The sequence below is a fragment of the Micropterus salmoides genome, unplaced genomic scaffold, assembly GCF_014851395.1.
Source record: "Micropterus salmoides isolate LMB-PRFRI ecotype aquatic unplaced genomic scaffold, ASM1485139v1 Ms_hic_scaffold_7, whole genome shotgun sequence".
Taxonomy (NCBI): Eukaryota; Metazoa; Chordata; class Actinopteri; order Centrarchiformes; family Centrarchidae; genus Micropterus; species Micropterus salmoides.
In genome coordinates, this window is record NW_024044459.1 from 13565110 (window position 1) to 13592356 (window position 27247).

General features: G+C 40.0%; 1 protein-coding gene across 2 annotated transcripts in view; it reads left to right on the top strand.

Annotated features, from left to right (window-relative positions):
* Window positions 1–27247, top strand: part of ksr2 (kinase suppressor of ras 2) — a 119927-nt gene that overhangs the window by 58458 nt on the left and 34222 nt on the right. For both annotated transcript variants that reach the window (XM_038704594.1, XM_038704595.1), the window contains one exon: window positions 19889–20061. In XM_038704594.1, coding sequence (XP_038560522.1) covers window positions 19889–20061 — 173 coding nt within the window. The remainder of the gene's footprint in view (window positions 1–19888; window positions 20062–27247) is intronic.

Genomic DNA, 27247 nt, shown 5'->3' on the forward strand with positions numbered 1-27247 from the left:
AGAAGGGTTCAAATTGACACTGCCAAAACATCAATCTAACACTGACCAAATTCTATCTAACTGAAACGCAGAGATGCTCTCCCATTTCCATGACAACACCTCGCTCACTTGTCTCCACATATGCTTCCTGTACTTTCTCACTGGGGGTTTAGTTCCATTATACAGTTTGAAACAGTGTGGCTTATTTCATCCTGCAAAGAGCAAAAAGGGCGTTGCATTGTATTGAGATCAAATGGCACATAGAAGACAGGAGAAAGTGCGCATGTATAGATTAGAAATTCCTCTTGTGTCACAGGCAAACTGTTTGACATATAAGAAAAAAACATCCAGGTGAAGTAATGTATATAATATTACAAACAGACAGCATTGCAATTCATAGCCTAATATGCAGTGTCTGGCATATGTACATGTACTATACTGCTCTCAATCACCATCTCAGCATCTATTGGCACCATTCAAATTACTGTTACTTTTCTGTCCTTGGTGAAAATCTCTGATCTGAGCTGCCCTTTAAAAATATTGCATTTTGACAAACACTAGGTGTTTCTACATGTTACAGGTAAATTTTTGTTTTCTCTGCTGTATTGCTTGACATTGGATGCTACATAACGATGTCTTGGGCAGGCAGAATGAAAGTTTAACCTATTTTGTTTGTTTTCCCAAAAGTTGGAACAAGATCAAACAAACCCATAAATAGTTTAAAATCAATTTAAATGCAACCCACATTGGGCACGCACGCATAGACAGGAGAATTGTTTGCGATTTAGAAAGTATGAAATTGTCTGGTGTTCTCTAGATATGTGCACTCACAGCAGCAGCAACACATTTTCCAGCCGTAAATGTCACCATAAACAATGCAACGTTAATTGTTTGTAAAGTAAGGGCATATTTGAAATGTGAATGTGAATTTGCTACCCTCACTGTTATTAACAATTCATTGATCAAGATAAAATGTATAAAACGTTATCCTTATAATGTGAAATAGTGGCTTTTAACATTAAGCTAATTAGCTAGCTAGCTTAAAGTCTTCGTCATCCAGAGAGCCAATTGTGCCAAATGCCTCCTCTTCAGATGCTCCAGCATAACTGGACCGCTTGTTTTGTCCAACCAACAGTCCAGAACCCAACAACCTTTAATTTACAGTTATATAAAACAGAAAAGCATCAACATTCACATTTTAGAGGTTGTAACCACTGATTAATTGACATTTTTACTTAAGTCATTTATTTAAATGTAGGGATCGGGATCGAGACCTGGCTCTGTAAGGACCCCGTTCCAAATTTTTTAAAACCCAAAAATCAACAAGGTCTCAAGAGACAAGATTCATGTTATTCAAGTTATTTAGGGATGGGCACCAAAACGCAGTATTACAGTTTTTCTCAATCGCTTTGGTGCATTTCTCGATTCATCCTTAACATTTGCAAAACAGTAAGTGCATTTCTCAAAACAGGTAGTACAAACGGCACAACACAGTGGATTACCTGCAAAAGCCCATAACTTGCTCAAAATCCTTACTCTATCTCTCAAAAGCAAATCTTTATGTCATTGAACTTATCAGTGCTGGTGCTATGAACAAGCAAGTCAAAATTTTTAGCCATCTTGTCAATATAACAGTGTACTCTGTAAGTATTTTCTGATGTACACTCTGGCTAAGATTTTGATGACAATGATTGAAAATGCACAAGGCTGCACTTTTTTTGTCTGGCATCACTTTCACCAGTACAAAGTTATACATTGCAGGAGAGAGGACAGCTATGCTTTTACTGTTCGTACTGTAATTTGTTGACAGAGCATTATCGTTGTAAGAAGAAAAGAAAGAGACAGGACTGTTGCATGGGATACAGTACATCTCTTTGGCTGACGTTCCGATCTGTTGTGTCACAGATTCTCTCTCATCACAACAGATATCTTCATCAATTCAGGGCACATTTACAAAAAAATTCAAATAGACATGTATAGAATGTCTATCTATATATTCATTCATATATATACATACGGAAGCCCTAATCAAATATTCTTTTACTCCGTTGTAGCAAACCTAAATTTAGTTATGCAATTTAATAAATTTATGAGTTTGAGTATGAATTGATACCCAGTTATGAATTTTATTATTCATAAAATCAAACCAGATTCCTCGTTAAGGGCACCACCGGAGTTGTTATAATCCTAGAGTCTCCAGACCTCTAGGAAGTTTTGAATAATTATACAATTATTACTAGTGATCAGTTAGTTAATAATCGCTCAATTATCTTGAATCAATCAGTCAGTCTCATATCTAAAGGGTCAATTCTCTTGGCAGGAACTAGAAATAGGCAACACACACAGTTCTTGATTATATTACAGTGAATTTATTCTCTAACTACTGTGATAAAAAGATGGTTGAATACAAGGAAAATAAACAATTGCTGAACAATGAGAAATGGAGGTTCGATTGTGGGAAGCATTTGACTCATACGGCATAGAAGAACTAATGAAAGTAAACTAACGCTATGGGTTTAGGAGTTAAAAAGGGAAATATCTGATCACAGAATATGTGTTAAGTCTTACTGCTTGCCTGCTTTTGGCCTGTTGCTGGTCCCACGCTAGCTGCCCGATCCTGGCTTTTTGCTAGGGATTCTCCGGGGTTCTCCGTGTCTGATTGAAAACGCCGTCCTCCATCTGGCAATTCGGCTGTTTTCAGGTTTTCTTTGTTGTAGCTGGCGAGACCACGTGGCTTGGTCTGACCTCGGTGAAGTTGGCTCGATGAAAAAGGCTTAAAATGGAACTTGGTCGTTCCTGAATTAGTCCAGTGTAACTTAACGGACTGATAACTTTAACAAAACAAAAGAAATAAAGAAAATAAAACAAACTGAAGGGCAGATCGATGTCTCGGCACTTCACGTGTGTAGCTTCAAGCGAAACAAAAGGCCTGTTTCGCTGGTCGACTCTGAGAGCGTTGCCCGGCGAGGCACGCCAGACGCGTGCCGAAGCGTCCGGAGAGCCGAGCAGAGCAGCGGAGAGAGCAAAGAGCGAAGAGAAAAGAGCGCGCGAGAGGTCGCGTGTCGCTCTTTTGTTGCCTGGGGCGTGGTTCCCCAGAGGGCGTTTTAGGTTTCCCATGGGACTGCCTTTCTAAACTATATGTTTAAAAAGAAATCTATTTGCGCGTATTATAATCAAATATTTTCCACAATCGAACCTCAATGGTCCAAGGTTGTACTGTTCTAAGCATTTGGTAATAGGAAACAATTACACATTGTCAAATTATTGGTCAGGATATTTATATATTATTAAGTATTAATACTTATTAATACTTATTTCATCCACTTGGGGGAGCTCAGGTTACATGAGGAAAGCTCAATATTAATTTAAACTTAATTAAACGCTTTGAGTCTTTGGAGACTGCAGTCTTTGACCATTCAAAGTTCGGCTGTCCTGGATTATGTCACACCTAGGTGAGACAAGGAGTATCCCTTTGATGGGATAATAAACAAAGAGCAAGGTCAGTTGCCACGGAAACATGTGTGGGGGGGGGCAGTTTTGATAGGCTGTTCAGGGAAATGCTAATGGCTGGTTTGTGTCCCTTTGTCAGTTTAACAGTCAGGCCCCGCATTATCAGTTTCGGAACCAAAAGGGTGCCAGTTTTATGGTCGGGATGGCACTTAGAGAAAGCAACTTTGACCCCTCCCCTTCTTCTCTTGGGGAGGAGAGAGAAATTTGGAGTAGCTCCAAATTTATTCAATATAAAATGCACAAATCCACACCGTTGTTCACTACACCGTTTTCCTGTGATAACGGGATAATTTTCTCGTGATTTCGAGATAAGCATAATGGTAATTATAGTGTGGTTCATGATGTTGTTGGTTAGCTTACTTGGTATAGCATAGGACTTATAGTCTCAAGGTTGTGCGTTCAATCACTCACTGAAGACAAAATGTTTCTTTTTTATATTTTTCATAATCCTCTTCAACAATGTTCTTATGAAAAGACTGTTTATATATACATAGTATATATATATTGCTCACTGTGTATTGTTACTGTTTCCTGGTATTGAGTATTGGTATGAGTGTTGCTATTGTGATGTTGTTGTGGTCTATTCTTACTTTGTTTATGGTCCTTAAGAAACAACATTTCGTTTAGCTAGAGTATATACTTGTAGGCAAAGGAAATGAATAAAGTATTTTAACTTTGATTTTTGATAGCATGTTCAACCATTTTGCATGTAGTGACTAATGCAATGAACTTATACCTAGATGTTTTGGGTAAGATTATTCAGCAGAGACTGGTATAATTCATTGCGATCAGCAGGACATAAGCAATTGATAATGTAGGAAACAGCAGACAATTGTACATAATCATTTGCATCAGTGTGTCAAGTCATTTGCAATTTGTTCAAAACAATGAGAAAGTGCTTTTATGATGTGCACAAGTGACGAGATGATGTGGAGGTTGAGAATTTCAATTCTGATCTGAGCAATGCACCAAAGCAACTGAGAAAAACTGTAAACAGGCCCCGGGGGTAATGACCGTAGTGTTTATTGTCAGGCAGCATCCTCTGCCCTGCTGTCTGTGTTGGCTACTACATATACACGCACACACACAGCGGCCAGTTGTGGTGGAGACGGTGAAGCGAAGGTAACTACAAACTACTTGAGTTGACGACAACTATGCTCATTGCTTTAAGAACGTGCAAGAAATCCTTTGTGAGTAAAAGACAACACCTGTTCAACAAGCATAAACATGTAGAAAGTGTTATTTTAATCTGCTCTGACTCTCTTTCTCTATGATTTATACAAGCACAATAGCTTGCTACCGCTTTAGCTTAGTTTGCCATGTACAGCGATGGGGTCTCGAGTTTGAGACTCGGACGAGCCCGACTTAAGTCGCGCAAACAGTAACTTCAGACTCGACTTGAGACTCGTCCTCGAAAGACTTCAGAATCAACTCGGACTTGAGGTGCGGGACTCATGAACTGTGGTTATTGTTAGGAAATGTCTGATGAGCTTGCTGTTATTCCCCTCCCTGCGTTACCTATAACCTGCCTATGTAACACGTAGTATCTGCTTCACGCCGCCACACGTGAGAGAGGACAATAAACACCGGCAGCTGCTGTGCCATTCATCATAAATTTGGCTTTAAAACTTAATTTAACAAGGCCTAAACAAAGAAGCACTGAACACAAAACAAGTTAGTAACCTGAGGTTAGTAAACATGTTTAGCTCAGCATTGGCCATCTAACACTAGCTTGCTTCTTGCTTTAGCTACGACCTACGACTGTCCTTTGTTATGAAAAGATGAATGAGCATTTGTTTACATGCCAAACTTGTGGTAGTCGAACATAATCATTTATGTCCCACTGGCTGCCATCACGTTAATTATTAACGTCGGCTGCAAACAGGCTACTCGTTTATTGTCGATCATCTAACTTTGCAGCTTTATTTAGTTAACGTTAAACGCCAAAATAAGTTGCACAAAGCATTTCACTTCACAACAAAGAACAAAATACGCACACAACTGTCAGCACTAACGTTAGACAGTTAAGAGGGAAGACAGAGCATTCTTAGGGAGCACTTACTGGGCAGTAATTATTGCAGTGGCAAAATTAAAATTGTCTTGGCAGGGACTTGGGCTATGTCACTGTAGGCTGCGCCACTTCTACCAGAATGACGAACGACCGTTCCCGCCTCACCTAACTGGAGGGATGAGATGGGGTGGAACGCAAACAGCAGCCCTTCTGGCAATGGCGTGTGTGTAACGCGTCCATCTCCAAGGGTGGGCTATCCTATGGCTGAATTTAGAACCACAGCGGGCAGTGGATGTTGGCAAACAGATCCACCTCCACTCTCCCGAAGCGAGCTCAGATCTGCTGAACCACATTGTTGTGCAGTGTCCACCCGCTCGGTTGGGGGCCAGCCCTCGACATGAGGTCAGCCACCGCTGTTCTTGAAGCCTGGAACATGAAGGGCTTTCAGAGACAGCTGGTGATCTGATGCCCAAGTCTATAGGTTCCCTGCCAGTGCCAACAGAGCCATGGATTGGACTTCGCCCCGTCTGTTGATGTACGCGCTGGAGGAAACACACCACCACACTAGAAACACAACCTGGAGTGGATGTGTGGTGTGTGGCCCCCTGGTCTCTCCTCGGGGAGCCACAACACTCACTGCACTCCCCTGGCAGGTCCCTCAGTGAGAGACTCATCTATGAAGACTGACACGGATGAAGACACCCTGCCGAGCAGCACCCGCGCTGCCAGACAGTGAGAGACCCAGAAACGCAGGTCCTCTCACTCGGTATTGACCGGGAGGGCGGCGTGGGTCGCGGGGCATCGGTGAGCGCAGCGGCGCGTTCAACACGGCTAGCTCAATGGGATGGGGTTGGTGGTGGGGAATTTGTACTTTTAAGAATGTAATGTGTTTCTAATAAACAGTTTAACATTCACAAGCATCACCACAGTGTACACACAAGCAGCACATGTTAGAACAGTGGCTTCGTGAACACAAGGCCGCAGGGCGAAAACCCTTAGCCTCACCCATAGACTGTATATAAAAAGGCCTCATCCCAGGAGTTAACGTTAGCTCGTCCGGGCAGGACATGGGTCACCTTGCCCGGGTACTAAGATAATTTTCTAGAAGTTGTGAATTCATTGAGCAGTTCTGTTGCAGTTGCTGAAGAAAAAAGGATGCTGAGGCAGTAGGGACACAGCTATTTATACGTTACACACGTACCGGTAGCGACGTCCTATTGGACAGCTACGTGCACGATAAAATTTCAGTAGGCAAGTAGAGGGCGGAGCCTGTGTAAGATAGAACAAACATCTTATCCAGCGTCGTAGTACCGTTTAACTCAAGTGTAGGCGGTCAGAGTTTGTCAACCTTGAGTTTGCCTGATAACCCCGAGTGAACTCTGAGTAGGTTGAACTCCCTTCGTAGTGCACGTCACAGGTTACAGGTTACAGGTTTATTGTTGATCATGCAACGTTACAATTTTATTTAGTTATAACGTTACACTGTTTCGAGAGTCTGGGGGATGTGTTGACTTACAGTAGTTTATAAGGTGTCATTAGTTGTAGACGCGTTGTACATTAGGCTACATGGTTGTGCTCTGTGAAACAGGTTACAGGTTTATTTTTGATCATGTAATGTTACAGTTTTATGTAGTTAAACATTACACTGGGTTTGAGAGTCTGCAGGGTGTGTTGACTTACAGTAGGCTAGTTAGTAAGCTGTCATTAATTGCATTGTACATTGCATGGTTGTGCTCTGTAACTGAAAAACAGGTTACAGTTACAGAATCCCTTATAGCTATGCATTTTTATAAACAGCCTGGATTGAACGCAGCAGGATATACAACTTTCATTAGAACCACGAGTGACTTGAGACTTGACTTGGACTCAAAAACTTGGACTCAAAAACTTGTGAGCGTCTCTGGCCACGTACCTTAAAATGTGGCACATTGTTGTTAACTGAGCTGCTGGCTTAGAAAAACCAGCTACTCCTCTTTACCAGGTAACATTATCTGCAGTGAATAACAGCAGAGAGAGGAGGACAGGAGGAAGGACTGAGACTGACTTATGTCTGAGCTCTTTATTCTTTTCATTCTACCTCACGCCCTTGTTCACTTATTTTCTCATGCAAATGCTTGGCTACATTTCAATAAAGCTAAAGTTAAGGATTTAGCAAAATGCCATTTCTGTTCCAAGTTAATTTCTTGTAATTATGCATATCAGTTAAGAGAAAAATGAAAAAACTTCCAGCTCCGGCTGCCGTTTGGTATTGTTGTCTTTCCACCAAGACTCAAATTGTTAAGCAGTCTCAAAAAAGGGTATCAATATCAATAAAACTAATGATCCTCATCCCTACTTAGAATTGACTAATCAAAATGTATGCATTGATTTGAAGTAGAAGTAGTTTTAAGTGGGTACTGCAAATACCGGTAGTTAAAACTGAAAGAACCAGTCTTGAGAGTGTACAGTGAAGCATGTAGAAATAAAACTATTTTAACTGGACAGGCTGTGCACCGACACATCCCTGAGAAGCTACTGAAACAACAATATTTCACAATCCGCCTTCCTGTCAACTCATCAGTCCTCGGTCCCTGCTCCCTGGTCCCAAACCACTGGTCTTGCTTCTCATCTGGTCACCAGTTCCCCCCACCCCATCTTTCTCCCTCTCATTTTCTGCCTTTCACACAAGCGTACCCTCTTTTTCAGTCCTTTGTTTCACTCCTCTTTTTTGCCTCGGGTGTCTTGCTGTCTCCTCACCATCATGTTCAGCTTTCAATCCACACCACATGCACGATTCCCATCCCCTCAGAGTGCTGTGCCTCCCCTGGCCTCTGACCACCCACCCATACACCAGTGAGAGCTGCTGACAGTTAAAGAGGAGAAAACAAGGGAGGGAAGAAGGGAAAGCGAGTTTAGTTTTTTTACTAGTGTTTTTTTTTTATCATCTAATCATCTTAACAGATGATAAGCAGATGTCGTCATGATAAGGGATCAAATGATGAAAATCTCATGGACGTGCACTTGCACACATGTTTTACATTCCTCTCTATGCATTCATGAAACACGTGTGTTAACAAAAATGCTGTTATATTTAGTGATGACATCTGCACTGGCAGAGCAGCAGTGTCTTGTTATTGTTTGGATGACCTTTTGGTATGGTGGTTGAGACACTCCGAGATCTGTATGTAGCTCTTCTGACAAACAAATATAACATTTAGATAAGGCAACAAAGCAAGCAAGAAATACAGTTTTGCTAAAAGACTGTAGCAGTGAAAGTTCAGCAGTTTACATGATACTGGATGTTTGTTTTCATTCCTTTCTTTCACACACACACACGCACACGCACACACAAACACAAACACACACACACACCTTCTTTACTCTTCAGCTCTATTTCCTTTATACTCCCTTATCACTGTAAATGCATGAAAAACATTGGGTAGATGCTCTTTAAGATACCTTTTGACTTACAATATTTTTAGCAATTTTGTTTCATTCCCAGATCTTACACTTTGGCAACTCCTGGTGGTAGGAAATAATATACTGTGAGAGACAGCAATGCATGCTGCTGCCTCTCTTTCATGAAAATACAAAGCAGAGACTGCACTGATTATCTCCAGGATTGTCTCATTTTCCAAAGTTTTACAATGCAAAAGTTATTTGAAAGTATGTAATAAAATCAATTCTACACATATGGGCCTCAAATTGTAGCAAAATTGAAAATGAGTTTATTCATTACTGCAGCAGGTGTGTGCAACCACACGTTTCTGTGATATTTGAATAACCTCTTTGTAGTTAGACTAGCATGACATATGAAGTATTGTCCAAGGTGAATCATATGAAACAAAGTTTTGAAAATGCATTTAGCCTTTTAATTACTGAAGGATAATGTTTGGATTGTTGCACTTACTGTGCAATAACAATAAAGTGCTTTTAGATTAGGCTTCACCATACTGCTTCAGGAAAGAAAAATAAAAAGCCTGCCCAAGGTAGCAGACTGCCAGCTTTTATTCAACTCAGACTCACTGTAGACTTCTGAAAGCAAGACAGCCTTCTTTGGACGAAACTGCTCAAAGCGCTCATAGTAATTCTCTGCTGTAATCATTATTCCAGCCACCTTTATTTAATTTTCCACCAACTTTATTAAAGCAGCTAAGAGCAGTGGCAGCCAGAGATATTATTCCACAGTACCATTTGCATAAAAAGCAACAGGGTGCTTTTCTCGCCATATGGGTCTCAGCAGTGCTCTCTGCATATTTCTGAGGTAAAAAGTGGAGGTATGCAGATGGAATTCTGCAAGTGATTTACCCTCCTAGATGGACACAAGTGCTAATTAGATAGAGCTTGAGTGTTTTGCAGTATCACAGCATCACTGTTGAGATATGCCAGTTGGATAGTGAGCATAGCTAGTTAGGCAGAAGGCTGTGCAATATTCATGACCCTGTCCTTTCAAAATCCTCTTGATATGTCAGAATGTAAAGGAAATATGTCATTGGAAGGATCACTGCTCTTCTGTGCTCTCCTCTGTCCTTGATCAAATGGTACTTTTACTTGAAGGTGTCACTGTAATTACAGTCTCTGCAAGTGTGGAGGAAGTGGATGTGGAGGGAGTGGGTGGATGATTGCGTGTACGTGTGCATTAATGTTTTTTCCCTTGCTTGCATATTGTGAAGGGAAAATCTTTTAAAAACATAAACCATCTAGGAAACTTAAAATAAAGCTTTGATCCCACCTCGTGGCTTTCATTAAGTCAGAAAGTCAAGGCTTTTACATGACCAAATTTATATGTTGGTGTTGACATACTTTTTTGTACTCTGCCTACACAACACTGAGCAGGATTCCCTTGATTCCCTCTCACAGGGCTGATGACAAAGTCAAAGTCCAAACTGCACAGAAATCAGCATGAAAAAACAAGCAATCGTCTACAACACTTATGACTTTTGATCCCTGGATTAATGCACATTCATGTTATGCACATTTTAGATTGCACTTTCACTCACTTCAGAATGGATACAATAGGACTTAAATGATTTGAGAGAAAAGAATAGAATAAGAATATTAAATCAACAGGTGAAAAACACAGGGGTTAATTTAATCACTACATTATGTTAAGTGATGATGCCTGAATGATGCTGTGGAAAAAAATCTTTGGTGTTCCTGTTTACTTGGTATGGAAGTATCATAAATTCTACCTGAAATGTGACACAAACATGTGATGATTTCCATCTGTGAGAAATGTATCGTGATGTAACATCCTTGACTAGATTAAAAGACAACTTAACTATTCACACCTTTGCTGATTTCTCTTGACACTTCACCCACCTCCCTCTTCTTCTGTCTTTCTGTACCGTGTAGTCTTTAAGTTTCTCTTCCCTTGAACTTTTCATGTGCAGAGTAAAAAAGGTATCTGAATAGATGCTTTAACAACTGTGGAGTTGACACTCTCCCTCTCCGCCTGCCCGCCTGCCTTCACCGACAGCCGTTTTCAATACCAAAATTGGGAATCCTCTCCCTTCTTTCTACATTAATTCTCACTTTTCCCTCACTGAACGTCTACAAATCATTTGGGGAGAGGATAAAGGCATGCATACAGGGAGATGAATGTTTAATTTAGATTCAAATGGCATAAAGTGGGCTAATCGGAATAGCTGACAAAAGCTCTATGACGGAGAAGTGATAACCTGCAGGCTGCTTCCTTATTGCAGGAGATGGGAGGGAAGTGCTGGGCTGGTTTACAGGTCTAATTGCGTGACTCAATGAGGGGTGTGAGAGACTGACATGAGAGGAAAAATTCCTGTGAGTTACTTGATTTACTTTGCATGAAAAGTCAGGACACACAACCTCAATTTCTTTTTATTTTTAAAAGTCTGTTTTTGATGGATATACTCTTTTTCTTTACTTTATCCAGTGTTTCTTTCCGCTCTTTTTCAGGAATGTCCCTGTCTCTTCTGTTTGCATATCGACTTGCATTTTGTATTTGCTGGTTTGTTTTTTGTTTAGCTCTATTTATCACCCATACTACACTGCTCAATAAAATGAAGGGAACACTCATCTCACACATCAGATCTCGATCGAACTCTCAACAAGTGAGTCTTGAGTCTCTTGCGGAAGCTGGAGAGCAGTTCTGAGAGAAGGTCATGGAAGTCACATGGGAAAACTTTGGTAGATTAAAAACGAGGTGTGCTGCGTCATTCTGTATACATTGCAAAGATTTGATCGCGGAGGCAGGGAGTCCAGCCAGAAGCAAGTTGCAGTAGTCAAGGAGGAACATGAGGAGTGCTTGGACCAAGTGCTGTGCTGATTCCCTTGTGAGAAAGGTAGAGAGCAGTTCTGCAGGATCTGGCCTCTGCAGTGATGTTGTCGATGCAGCACAGTTGACTGTTCAGTACTATGCCAAGATCCTCACAGCTGGTGAAGGTCCAATAGTGACAAGGACACTGGCAAAATGCAAAACTATAGAACAATCAGTCAGGTAGGATAAGGAGAGTGTAATTATTTATCTAATCTTTGGCCACTGCCTGCAAAACCATTCCCTTTTGCGGGGTTGTCGTGCTGTTGCCACTCCAGTGCACCTGTTATCACTTCAATTTTCACCAGAACAAGTGACAGTGATTCACAAGGGCTTATGCTTCCTAACTGGACAGATTGTTATCCCTGAAGATTAAATGACTTGATGTTATACTGTGATGATTAAGTGTTCTTTCTGGGTCTTCTCTACAGCTTTTCCTTTTGTAATCTCCATTTCCTGTCTTTCTGGCTCACTCTCGATGCATTCTTTGACCTGTCCTTCACTGCTGTGTATGTATACATTGTATGCATCACTCACTCAGTTTATAGACTTTCAAATCGGATGTTATTGCCCAGCTTGAAAACTCAGTCTGGGTTACCATCACTTTGACTTCAGCTAAGCCTGAGGACACACTGTTGTTCCCTCTGGTTAAAGAGAGGTTTATTTTTTTGTCTCTGCATGAATTCCTGTATGCATGCACACCTGAGGTTGGCTGTGTATATTTTCATTGTTCATTTCACTGGGCCTGTATCAAGAAGCAACTATAACTAAAGCCCCATTAACATTACAGGAGGAGGTGGGGAATTAAATATTCTCTGTGCTCCTCTGTAATATTACTCATTGTTCCGGGTGGTATTTTAATCATTTGAAATTACAGGATATGGTCTATAATAGGAAGGGACTTTTGCTGGACAAAGCCAAAAATGAAAGCCAAAAGCCTTCTCCAGAATGGCACAGGAGAGTTGAAGGGGAGGCAATGATACTTTGTGCAGTGAATTTGAGTCGAAAATTGTACTCCGTCTCAGAGTCATAACTCAGCCAAGTCTAAACACACAAACATGAAACCCCTATTGATATCATTCAGTGTGACTTACACTTTCCGGGGATATCATTAACTCTGGCAATGTACTTATTGTTGTTAATGGCTTAGATTGTTTCTTTTGTCATATTGGTTCCCAAATAGGCCTACGTATATGTTGGTGTTAACACCTTTCCTGATCAGCAAAAACATTTTGACTTCCTCCATTTTGCAGTGTTGGGCAAGCTACTTTGAAAATGTAGTGAGCTAAGCTACCAGCTACTCTACATTAAATGAAGCTTCACTACACAGAAGCTACCCCCCAGTGAAATGTAGCAAGCTAAGCTACAGCAACGTGGCAAAAGTAGCTTAGTTACATCTAATATTTTATAGTTAGGCCATATATAGCAGAAAGACTAAAAACCTCCAAACTCTCCTACTGATTGCCATATCATTGCAGCTAAATGTATTTCCTCATGCAACAAACGGAGAACCATTGTTGTTTGTATAAAGTTGGCTAACTTAATTATCATATATTAATTAATTATATATTTTGTATTGTTTATATATGTGAATTTGCTCTGGCAACATTGCAACCTAAACATTCATGGCAATGGGTGAGAAAGAGAAAGAGAGAGAGAGAGAGAGATCTCATCTCATGGAAACAGGTTTCTGCCACTACATATCAAAGTTTCCTCCTCACTAGAGGAAGAGGTGTCCTGGCTGGACCCTGATCCTTCTCCCAAGAGGTGTTACAATAACTATCACAGTAGGAAGTAAACTCAATCGCGCGTGTCTTTATTCCCCTGCAGCAAAGTCGCAGACATCAGCCCAAGGATCGGTACGTGATGTCACCACCAAAATCCAGAAATCACAATGTATGATTTTTTAACTATTTATTTGTATGATACAGCTGCAAATAAGTATTTGAACACCTGAGAAAATCAATGTTAATATTTGGTACAGTAGCCTTTGTTTGCAATTACAGAGGTCAAACGTTTCCTGTAGTTTTTCACCAGGTTTGCACACACTGCAGGAGGGATTTTGGCCCACTCCTCCACACAGATCTTCTCTAGATCAGTCAGGTTTCTGGGCTGTCGCTGAGAAAGACGGAGTTTGAGCTCCCTCCAAAGATTCTCTATTGGGTTTAGGTCTGGAGACTGGCTAGGCCACGCCAGAACCTTGATATGCTTCTTACAGAGCCACTCCTTGGTTATCCTGGCTGTGTGCTTCGGGTCATTGTCATGTTGGAAGACCCATCTTCAATGCTCTAACTGAGGGAAGGAGGTTGTTCCCCAAAATCTCGCAATACATGGCCCCGGTCATCCTCTCCTTAATACAGTGCAGTTGCCCTGTCCCATGTGCAGAAAAACACCCCCAAAGCATGATGCTACCACCCCCATGCTTCACAGTAGGGATGGTGTTCTTGGGATGGTACTCATCATTCTTCTTCCTCCAAACACGGTTAGTGGAATTATGACCAAAAAGTTCTATTTTGGTCTCATCTGACCACATGACTTTCTCCCTTGACTCCTCTGGATCATCCAAATGGTCATTGGCAAACTGAAGACGGGCCTTGACATGTGCTGGTTTAAGCAGGGGAACCTTCCGTGCCATGTGTGATTTCAAACCATGACGTCTTAGTGTATTACCAACAGTAACCTTGGAAACGGTGGTCCCAGCTCTTTTCAGGTCATTGACCAGCTCCTCCCGTGTAGTTCTGGGCTGATTTCTCACCTTTCTTAGGATCATTGAGACCCCACGAGGTGAGATCTTGCATGCAGCCCCAGGCTGAGGGAGATTGACAGTCATGTTTAGCTTCTTCCATTTTCTAATGATTGCTCCAACAGTGGACCTTTTTTCACCAAGCTGCTTGGCAATTTCCCCGTAGCCCTTTCCAGCCTTGTGGAGGTGTACAATTTTGTCTCTAGTGTCTTTGGACAGCTCTTTGGTCTTGGCCATGTTAGTAGTTGGATTCTTACTGATTGTATGGGGTGGACAGGTGTCTTTATGCAGCTAACGACCTCAAACAGGTGCATCTAATTTAGGATAATAAATGGAGTGGAGGTGGACATTTTGAAGGCAGACTAACAGGTCTTTGAGAGTCAGAATTCTAGCTGATAGACAGGTGTTCAAATACTTATTTGCAGCTGTATCATACAAATAAATAGTTAAAAAATCATACATTGTGATTTCTGGATTTTTTTTTTAGATTATGTCTCTCACAGTGGACATGCACCTACGATGACAATTTCAGACCCCTCCATGATTTCTAAGTGGGAGAACTTGCAAAATAGCAGGGTGTTCAAATACTTATTTCCTCACTGTAAGTGCATCTGCCAGCTGCACATACAGGTCCGTGTCTGGCGGTGGTGTCACTTACCGATCCTTCAGAAATGCTTGGGATAATGTGCTGAATGCCATAGGGTTTATCTGTCAGCAGATCAGTATGTATGCAATGTCTGTGCGAGTGGTGAGGATTATGTCTGTGAGTATGATACACAAAGCACAAACACAACAATGTCAGTCCAACGGCTAGATGAAGACTATGAGAGGATCTTGCAGGTGTGATTCTTAGCCTTCCACTCAAGTGTGTTGCATCTCTGACAAGGTCTTAGCTCCACCTACCAAATAACTGGGTTAAAAGAGAAAAAGGACTGCCAACAACGAAGAACAAGCTAGTTCCTACAGGGCGATCACAAAATCACCCACATACACGCTCTGGATGGGATTAAAATCACTGACCAGCAAAGCAATGTTAAAATCAAAAGGAAAAGTATCAAAAATAAGCCAGCTTCATGGTACCAGAAAACCTGAGTTAAAGGGATAGATTTTTTTGAAGTGGGGTTGTATGAGGTACTTATCTGCAGTAGATCAGCATGCTCGCAGTTTGGAGAAGCAAAAGTCCTGGCACAGAAGCCAAGCAATGCTGTGGACGGGGCAGCAACAAAACATAATTTAGCCACCTAAAAAAATCATTATCAGTTTAAGTGTATGCTATACTAAGAATATTCTCACCACTTTACCTTGCCATCAAGTCACCTAGCCATTTATGGCAGGGAACTGAATCAAAGAACACAGGAGTTGCTGGTCTATCGCTGCCTCATTTGTTTAGTTTGTGTTATGTGTGAAAAGTAAAATGGGTTAGGAACTAACAAAACAAAATGATAAGTAACTCAAACAACTTCATTTCAAAAAATCCAAACTATCCCTTTAAACCCAAATATGGCTGGATAATCCACTAATCTCACTTTGTGGTACAAGCCCCTGGCTTCACTGCAGCTCACATATTGAGCCCCAAGGACAATTAATAAGTAGTTATAAATAATAAATAAGTATGCAGTCGAAAGAGTCTACTCTGTAAGTCAACTGAGATATTTTTAAATCAAATGACATATTTTGTTTCAAAATGACCTCAAGGTGTGTAGGTGTGGTTCACAGCTAACTCATTATCTCAGAATAATCTGTCTACTTACAGGTCATATCTCTGAAACACACAAATGTTTTACAGAAACATTGTATGACAGGCTGGCAAAGACAAATTGCAGCACAAGCTTAATAATAACTCAGCTTTGAAACAAATGACAGGTCCCATAATAGCAAGCAGGCTGACAAACAGGTAAGTTAATAAGCTTCTGCCGACAAGTAGGAATGTAACCACAGAGACAGCTGTTGGGTGTGGTAACACTGCCTCTCAGCTCAGTCCAAAGAGCCAATTCTATATCTCAGCACTCCTGTCACAATATAAACGTCAAACTGAAACTTTTAAATTCACACTGAAGGTCTCAATGCTCCTCAGATGGTTGAGCAGGTTCCATATTCCCAAGCTGCATGAAAGTCCCTTGAAAACAGATAATACTTATTCCATTTATAAATGAAAGTCTGTCTCTTTCTGAAAAGGTGCCAAGTTTTCTTGCTCTTTCTTAAACTTCCTGGTGGATCTCATTTCCTGCATGTATTTTGTCGATTAGAAGAAATTAGAACAGAAAGGTTTGCTTAAGTCAAACAGTCTTACTGGTAGAGCCAGGCAGAGAACAAATCGTTGATTTGAACCTGGCTGGAATATATTAAAAGTATTGAATACGACTTTACGTGTCTTTGTATTTTGATTCTTCAAATGAGTGAGATGATTGATTATTGTGCAGATATTGTGAAATTGACGAACTACTAAGCTACTGCACAATCAGTATTCTCTACCTATACTGCTAATACTCTACTAATACCAATATAATTCTCTCAACTGTAATAATGGTGCTAGTATCCGTATATTACATTTCTATGGGGATTTGTGACCAAATACAATACCTGGAAAACTAATTACATTCACTTGTGCCTCTGCTGTACTTTGTGCCAGTTATTAGCTGTTAGCATGTTAACATGCTAAACTAAGATGGTAACAAACATGGTAAACATTATACCTGCTTAGCATCACCATGTCCGCATTGTCCTTGTGAGCATGTTTAGCACTGCTGACCTTAGCATTTTGCTCAAAGCACCGCTGTGCCTAAAGTAGGTACAGTAAGTAAGCCTCACAGAGCTACTACTGTCTTACTCTTGCTTTGCTTTGAGTACCTCTCTTATGACATACTGTGCATGTAAGCGTAAGACTTGATATCTAACAATTAGTTAAACTGACAGTAATGCATCAGTGGCAACACTGCATTACAAACATTAAATCCATCATTAATACTAGAAAAGCTTAATAATACACAATATTTTAGGATATTAAATTATGCATGACTTCTCATTTCAAATTAACTACCTTTTTTATTTCTTTGTGTTGTCTTGTGTAATCTGTCCCTCTATCGGGCATACTTTGTCTGGCCTGATGCCACTTTGTAGTCACCTTATGAACATGACAACTAACCTTACGCATGGTATCATCATCACTTAATCCCATAATTATGTTGTTACTTACACCACACTTAGGGTGGTATCACACCTACAGTTTGTTTTCTTTGTGCCAAAAGATTATATTGTAGCGGTTTGCAGTTTGTCTAGAATGCAAAATTACAAGTTAATCAGAGCGTGTGCATTTGGCTTTATAAATATTACATATGTTACATAATACATATTTTTTTGGACAAATTAGTAACCTGGCAAGTAAGTTAAAGATTTCTGCAGTGGGGGAAGTCAAAACAAACATTTACCTCCAAGATTTTTATACAAAATAAAGAAAGATTTTAGGTCCCATAGTGGATCATAGGAAAAACGTGTTCAGTTCTTTTCACAAGTTATTTTGCATTATTGTTATTTTCTTTTTTTAGTGCACCTTTCTCACTTTCTTGTGCCCTGCTTTGTCCACCAGAGTGACAGTCCCTCCAGCCCCCAAGTGCTGGTGTGAACTTGTTGCATTCAGCTGTGGCATATGCAGTGTGTGTGTAGGTGGAGAAAATAATAATGATAGAACTCATATGAGCCAAGAGTTTTTTCCATATAAAGGCAGAGTCAGAGCACAAACTGAAAATGCAACATGTCTTGCAGCTGCATTGCTTTATGTTCTATTTATAGGGAGAATTGGGGGTGGAGAAATTGCCATCTATCCTGTGTGACTGTGACTGAAGCCTTTGCACCTTGATTCTGCTTGAAACTAAACCCATATGGTTACTGTTGATGTTTTAAATGATGAAAAAATTGTTGAAATAGTATAAATACTTTATTGATTTACAATAAAGGTAATTCACCAAAGATGAAGAGGACACACATACATTTTGTATGTTTTTAAGTTAAAAAAAGAAGGGGAGTAGTGGGTATCCCTTCAAATGCCCCAGACATCCCTAGACACATTTCCTGTCTGTTGTCTACATTTTTTTTAGCCATCTAAGGACAAACAAGACCAGGGCCCGAATTTATCAAGCTTCTCAGAATTACTCATAAGAACACTGCTAAGAATTGACTTAAGAATAAAAGAATTCTTGGCTCAAAGCTGCACTTAACAGTTAGTTATTAAGCATCTCAGACCTCAGACCCCTACTCTTAACTACTTGAGAGACTGCTGGGAGAGTAAGAATGATTCTTAGCATTAAGAAATTTGCTTTTATTCTTCTATAGGTTAGTAGAAAGTAGGAGTACATTTCCTGAATTATTAGCACAATAAAGACAAAAATGGCACTTTGAGAAGCTTGATAAATACCAGCCCAGGAGTCTGCAACCATCTTAGTGCTGCTGTGAGGCTCACATAGACACAGTGGTGCTTTGAGCTAAATGCTAATGCCAGCATGCTAACATGCTAATGGTAATCATGATGTTTTGTTCGTTTTGTTAGTTCCTAACCCGTTTAAAACACCAATGTTACACAAAACACCAGCAGTTTGTTTCTGTCTGGCCTGATGCCACTTTGTAGTAAGCTTAGGAACATGACACCTTACACACAGTATCACGATCACTTAATCCCATAATTATGTTGTTACAGTACAGCATGCTTACTCCGGCTTAGTATGCTATAGCACCTACAGTTTGTTTTCTTTGCGCAAAAAACGTTATATTGTAGCGGTTTTGTAGTTAGTATGTCCAAAGTGCAAAATTACAAGTTAATCAGAGCGTGTGCATTTGGCTTTACAAATAGTATGTGTATTGGACAGTTTGGTGAAATCATTGGAATTCATCTTATGGGGACCGTAAATGTATGCGCCAGATGTCATGGCAATTCATCCAATAGTTGTTTAATTATTTCACTCTATGCCAAATGTAGTGGACTGACTGACAACACTGACCAACCAACATGGCTAAAAATATACTGTACTTTACCAACAAAATGGCCAGGACAGGTTTATGTTTCATTTTAATTTGAATTTGTCCTTCAACAAAACAAGGAATAGCTGGACATCACATGAAACAACTTTAGTGTAAGTTAGGGAGTTAGTTAGTTTAGAGTACATTAATAACATCATTAATAACAGAAACAAACGCGCGCACACACACACACACACACACACACACACACACACACACACAGATTGTGTCTGTGCAGATATTTACTATCGTTTTAAATGGCATTGTTTTACCATAAGGAGAAAAAAAAGCTATGGAGTTTGATTAAACTGGTTTGGTGTATGTATCTGTCAACCTCACCGTTTTTCTTTTCTTGTCTTGTTTCCCTCAGAGCCAAGAAGAAGACCAAACCCTTGAACCTTAAGATCCACAGCAGTGTGGGCAGCTGTGAGAATCTGCCCACGCAGCGCTCACCCCTCCACAACGAACGATCTCTGCGGTCCTTCTTCTTCCCCTCCTTCATCCCTTCGACACCTCCTGTCCATGCTGAAACACCCTCTGCAAGTAAGTGAACACTTCTTTTTTTAATCAGCTCACACTCTAGCTTTTATGAAATTAGATTTTATAATGCCTTTAATCTCTTTCATATTCTCATCCCTTTTTTTGACATCTGCTTATTTGGTTCTCAGGCAATGTCTCCATTCTTAATGAAGGGTGCCTTAATAGAAAGTTGCATCAGGTTTTCTTGATCCATTTAGTGAGTTGCTAGCCTTTGTGTTGAATTTGGGCAGCATGATGACATGACAATTCTTACCAGATAGGAACACATTGTTATGAGCTTTACAGGCTGGCTATCAGACTTCCGCATCAGTTTTTAAAAAACTTTCCCATGAACTGTTTACTCTTTGTCATTTTGGTTGTATTCTTACTCAATTAACTACACTGCCTAGGCCCACATTTTCAAGTGTTTCATAATAGTGATTTTGTGAGTGACAAATTGCTCACCTGTTAATAAACAAACCAAGCTTGTGTCATTCAAACAATACTGCAACCAACTGTTGTTAGTGTCACCATTGTTACTGAGACGGAAAGGTGGCTTGCCACATTCCACTTGACATTTTTATGAAAGTCGTGTACCACCTACTCTGTCTCGCACTAAAGTCGTAGTCACTCATTTTGATGTTAATCAAATGTTAAGAAAATGTAGTTCGTAAGCCACTGGTAGTTGACCTAATGGCAAGCTCGGTTTACAGCTTCAGCAACATCATGCATAGACAGAAGTCAACACAAAAAAAACTACTTAAATTCCAAGTTGAAGAGAAGTGTGTTAATACTGGGCTAGACAAGATCTGTCTACCTTTTTAAGTTTGTTATTTTCTTTATTTCTCAGTCTTAACCCTTTTGTGTCCCTTCAAAGTGCCTTGCTGCACCACTCATGGACACGTAGTAATACTAAGTAATACACTTTATTAACTACAGGAAATCTGAAGAGGCCAGTGTCATGGGTATCGTTGATGTGTGTGTGTGTGTCTGTGTGTGTGTGTGTGTGTGGATGTTTACCTGCTAATTCCACCATGGCTTCTGGACATTATGTGTATATACAACTTTATATGCAATTTGCAAGAGTAAAAAAGAATCATAATCCCATTTGAATTACATGTTTTTATCAGCATAGGGAAATGTCAACATATGTATTTACAGATTCAAGCAGTTATTAACTTATGTCTGTGCTAGAAAAACACCCCCTAAAACTCTGTGAGGAAATATTCTACAAGTGTACAACTCTCAATGCATGAATTGGCATAAACATGAGGATGTGCAAATTTTGTCCATGGCTTCACATTTTTGATACAGGGGAGTTTCTCAATTTGTGATTTGTAGAATAGGATCTGTGCGTCTTCAGTGAAGCGATGAAGAAACTACAAATTTCAATGTTCAAGGTGCTCAGTTGCTTTGCTCTGGTACATTCAAGGTAAATTCCACTGTCACCGGTACTCGCCGCTTGTTTTGCTCCAATAAGGCCTTCATAGTTTTGGTAACTGACCTTTGTTAGGCAGTAAAATGCACCACTTTTTAAAAGTGAAAATGTGAGAAAATATGTTTACATGTGAGTAAATATCCCAACTTTACACCTAAAGTATAAGTATTGAAAAGGTTTTTTTGTAGGACTGCAAGTTAATGATGGCAGTTTATTGCCCTTCAACCCCTAGACAGAAATTCAAGTATCTAAAGCTGAATGTTAAATGAATAAAGACATGATATTTGATCACAAAGCTGTAAATAATGATCACAGACCTGCAGTCATTCACAATGAAGCCATCTCCCGTGTCTCTACCTGTACATCTGTGGGAGTGCATACTGACAGCCCACTGAGCTGGAGCGTCCAAGTTAACAGTGTCTGCTCCAGGCTACAGCAGAGATAGTACTTCTTACGTAGATGGAGAGTTTTAAGGAGTTGGAGGAAGTACACATTGCTTTTTTTATCCTGCTGTACTAGAACGCATTATTAGACACGGTGGGTATCACAGTGTGGTTTGGAAACCTGCCTGTATACCTGAAATCTGAGATAAGCCATTCACTGTGGACGGCTCTGAAGGCTGAAGGAGTCCTACCGCTTCATGTACTCCTTCAGGCTTTCTGGGAGGAGTTGCTGGACAAGCTCAGAAATATCACCTCTGATTTCTCACCTTAATAAGAGCCTCTCCCCCAGGCGTGCTTCATAGTTTTCCCAAATGCAGGTTAGACTGCTAAAAACTTTGTGCTGTTGTCAATTACAGTTGTAATGCTGTAGGCAACATGCAAGTGGCTGTTATTTCCATTATTTCGGCTTATTTGAGTTTTTTTGCAGTTCTTGTTTGTGTTGTTCTTTTAAAGGCAGCAGCTCTGGGTTTAATAGAAATCTACCTAGAGGGAAAAAATAAGGTTACTCCTTCTCTTTTCTCTGTCTAATTTTAGTTTTAATTTACTGCACCTTTTTAAATAAGGATGATGCAATTACTGTCTTTATTGCCACAGCTTCAACATTTAACTGAAACTGTATAACTTCTATCTGAATCTTTCAATACCTTTAAGCTGAATGATTTTTTTGCAGATATACTATACCCCACTTTCCACCCACTCATTAACAAAGATTTCTTGTTATTTATGTTTTTCATTTGCTTAATAATTAAAGCTGTTTCTGTTCTTATCCAGATGTTCAAAGTGTATTGTTTGGTAAAATGAAAAAGTAAATATGATGCCATGTAGTCGATATAAGGTATTGACCAAATAGTAATACAAAAATAGTGAAAAACATCGGATCAGTCAGTGCTCATTGTGCTTTCTTTTAAATAAGAAAAAATGAAATAGCTTTCTTTTTCCGTGGACCTCCTCACGTACACCATTCTAAAATAAGACCTGAAGATCTACAGCTCTTATTTTAGAATGGCGTGCGTGTGTGTTTGTGTGTGAACGCTTGCATGATCATGTGGACAAGCGGGTGGACACCCTCTAAGCCAGGTTAAACATCCGTCCCGGGTCTATGTTTGGGATTATAGTATCACTGCCGTCTCATACGTCAGGGCCCTCCAGCCAAAAGCATTATCACTCATCTCTCAAGTCATCTGAATCAAAACACACGGAGGACCCACAAGACTGTCTGAGGTGACCAAACGCATTCTGCTTGGGATGAGTCAGTGCCCAGTAAGCTGAAATGTCAGAGCCTTCCTATGAGTTTGTTTGGCTTTCCACCTAGAGATACTGTTTGTGATAGTCTAGTAATGATATGGTTAGATTACATAAAAGATTCACACTGGTGTATCTTTGTTCAGGGGGTGTTTGGCACATAATTGGGTTCTGAAAAAGATGCAGATAGTTTTGTATTAAATCTGCAGATAGCTGATATTGTGTGCTGATATTTAATCTATTCAGAAGGATAAGGCTGGTATTTTTCTATATTTTACTTTTTGTAAACAAACCTAATGGAAAGACCAACAATGTGTTCATCTCTTCAAGCTTTCTTCTACTTTCCTAATGTCCCGGCTGAAGATTTAGATCTTTAAACAGAAGAGTCACAAATATACGCTTCATCTCAGTAACTTCACAGAACGGCTAGCAACTGTAGTTTTTAGCAAATGTTACTCAAACATGGTTAAATAGTATATTTCTTGGGGACTGTGTTGTGTGCTGTGTTCATGGTGGTAAAAGAAGAACATGTCACTCAGTGCAACTGTGTTGCTCTGAAGGCAGCAGGACTGAAATGTTGATAAATCTGCAGCCTCTAAGTGCTGCGCCAGAGCACAGTGCCATTACGCACAGCCGTTCGCTGTCTTTACCTTCATTAAATCACCTGAAAACTCCCACATAATACACAATAAAAGCGACACATACTTGAAATAATAACACGCGGGATGCTGAACAAACGTTAAATCCCTTTCTCTTTCTCTCTCTCCCTGGATAAATACAGCCATCCCAGGAGACTGTGTCAAGGGATTAGGTGGAAGTGTAGGGTATCATATAAGCTGCACTGATACACCACACTGGAACCGACAGCACCACACGTATCTCTACACGTAACTAGAACTGTTCTCTTTAGTATTAGGTGTAGAGTCAGACATTGCTCAATAGTGCAGCGCACCTGACCATTGTAGCTTCACTTCACACCACACCTGCTTACACAGGTTAACTAGGTAGGGTGCTGTGTGAGTTAGGCAGGCAGGTACGTACGTGGTTGAGGTACTGGTGTGTATGTATATTGATATGTTCCACCCCCATATAGTACCAGCCCACACACATCACACACACCTGCTGCAAAACTGATGTGGTTGTTTGAGTGTGTGTGTGTCTGCGTGAGATACAGAGAGAGAATGTGGGAGTCTGTGAGTGTGTGCTTGTAGATATAAATGGCTTAAATGTTCTTCATACCCTTTGTGCACATCTCACTCTCTTTATTTCTACGTGTTTGAACGACGTCACCTACTCACCCTAACCTCGCGTGGACGCTTTGCACTTGCGTCACAGATCTCCTAGCAACCAAGTGTGGCACCTCTATGGAGGTCCCTTTGAGAATTGACAAATAAATAATGGCTACGAATAACGGCTAAATTTAAAACAGGGTGAGGAAGAAGAGCTACCTGAGAAGAATAGTTGACGCTGGTGTCGATTCAGTATTTTAGTAAAGTTTTATCAGCGTGGTCATCATTCAGCCATTGTTTCATAGTTCTGTAGGTATGAGAAAAATGGAGGTTGACATGTTGACAAGTTTGGAGAGCCAAGCATAGATATGCGTAGATATCTCTTGAAAAAAATGTATCTTCACTTCCATAACGTGATTTTTTTAGAGCAAGAACATTTTATCTGATAGGATACACCTAGATTAGCATGCTGATAACTTTTTATTTGATGAAATCTAAAACAAATTTGTGTTGGTGTTGATTACAATTGTAATTGCTGGGAACAACATGTCATTAATGTCTGTTTGAGTTTTGGCTTATTTGAGTTTCTTTGTTTTTCTGTTTGTGCCGTTTTTTAAATGGCAGCAGCCCTGAGCTAAACAAAAATGTACCCAGAGGATAAAATAAGGTTTCTCCATGTCTTTTCTGTTTAAATTTGCTGCACCTTTAAAAAAGCTATTACTATAAGTATTACTACGTAATTACTGTCTCTTACTGTTGTTTTAGCTTTAACATTTAACTTAACCTGTTGAACTTGTAATCTTTCTATCCCTTTAAGCTGAAAGTTTTTTTTTCCGATTGTGCAACTTATTTATTTGTTTTTCTCTGTATTTTGTAACTTTTTATTTACTCTTTAATCTATTCCTGCGGCATCAGGGCCCTGTTTCAGAAAGCAGATTTAACAAACTGAGCCTAACTCTGAGGTCTAAGTCGATTAAGCCTAAGATGGGAAAGTGTTTCCAGAACAGCTGATCCGATTTAGTTCAATCAACCCTGAATATGTTGAACCTGGTGATGAAAAAAAAGCAATCATCAGTGAAGCTCTGATACAAGATTCAGCATGGCAATGTATTAATAAAGAGCAGAGCCTCTATTTTAATCGTGTGGTGCTAGAAATATGAATGCGTGCCATTTATCTTTAACTAGAAAACAGGAGTGGAGAAAGGAGTCAATAAGTTAATTACTTTACATTTTATTCAGTGTAGCTCATTCATCGTTTAGCCTACTACCAGACTTAAATTTCCTTAATGAATGATAAAGTGCTGGAATCCCATACTATAGCTACATGTTACATTGGATTTTTAACACAGTACGACATAGTAATAATGATTTTGGAGATCTACAGTTGTCTGACTATACATTTTTAGATTTTACATAAAAAAAATTGTGCTAATTTCATGTTTAATAAGATGATATGCGGCTAATATTGAAAAAATCACTTTCAAACTACCTTTCTTATTAGATGCCCCAAAAATCATCCTCATCACCGTCTCCAGTATGATAACTATGAAAGGAATTTTCAAGTGGTGCAACTAATCACCACATGACAAATGACTGATCATTGATCAGTGATTACTGCAGTAATGTAGCCCACGTTACATTTTTCAGTGCAACTGTTTACAACCTGACTGCTGCCCTTAAACTCCACAGCGAGCGCTATAAAGAAGGACAGCATAGCCTATAGATTTTCTTCTGTGCTGAAGATGAATCTCTGATGTCCAGAGATTGCTGTCTCTGTCCTTACATCAAAGACAGATTGATCATAAAAGTGGTCATATTAAAGATCATGTCTGGGTAACAAACTAATATCTAAGATCGAGATTTTGATGTTTCTAAAGATGTAAACTTCTGCAAATGAATGCTTACGTGTATGTGCTTTGATATCGACAGTATGCATGAGGAAATGAATCGGTGTGTCAGACAGGAGGGGAGGAATCAGAGAGAGGAACAGGTAGTAAATGTTTTGCAGGTGGGACTGTATAAACTCTCTTTCTGGCAGAGAGCTCTCACTTAAGTTCTCAATTCACTCCAAATAATGAAGCCCTGCGGAAGAGGTCGTAAACACCAATATATCAACAAAGAGGTTATTATGTTGATTACTAATTAGGGTAGATATTACAAACAGTGTCACAAGTCAGAGGAGTCTTTGTGAACATTGTGACACTACTACATCTACTTAGTGCACAGGAGCCCACTGATCTCACTGAATTATGCAAACCTCCTGCTACATGAAACGATAATTTAGAGTTTAGTCTCTTAAGACGTTTGAGTTGTAACTTGACACCTCGGCTAATCCAAACAAAGATGTTAACAACATTTAACTTGCCACTAAAGCTTAATCAGCTCAGTTGTTCTCTATATTTGAATGTTTGGTCATGATACATTGAATGTTGCATGCATGTTTGAGCTTCCCATCTGTCAGCACCACTAAAGCATTTTCCAGTCCAGTTTTTGGGTCTTTTTTAAAAATTTGATACGACAACACACAGAAGGCAAATGAACGCTGTTGAGAAGGAGCCCAGTTCTAATAAGAGATCTGTGTTGTCCAAGAGTTATGGACTATGACCGGACTTTTGATACGGCCACCAAAGGGTGCATTACGTCACCTGAAAGCCTTCCGTAACGTCAGATTGGCCCCACCACCAAAACTTGTCTTACTCGTCTGCGTGCTCTGAGCTAGTTGAGTTCTTCAACTGAGGAAGTCACTACCGAGCCATATGGCCTTCAGGCATCATCTGTTCTCCCTTCCCTCCTCCCTCTGTCTCACTGGCACACTTTCAACCACCAGTCTTAAAAGACTCCCACCATATATACGGCTT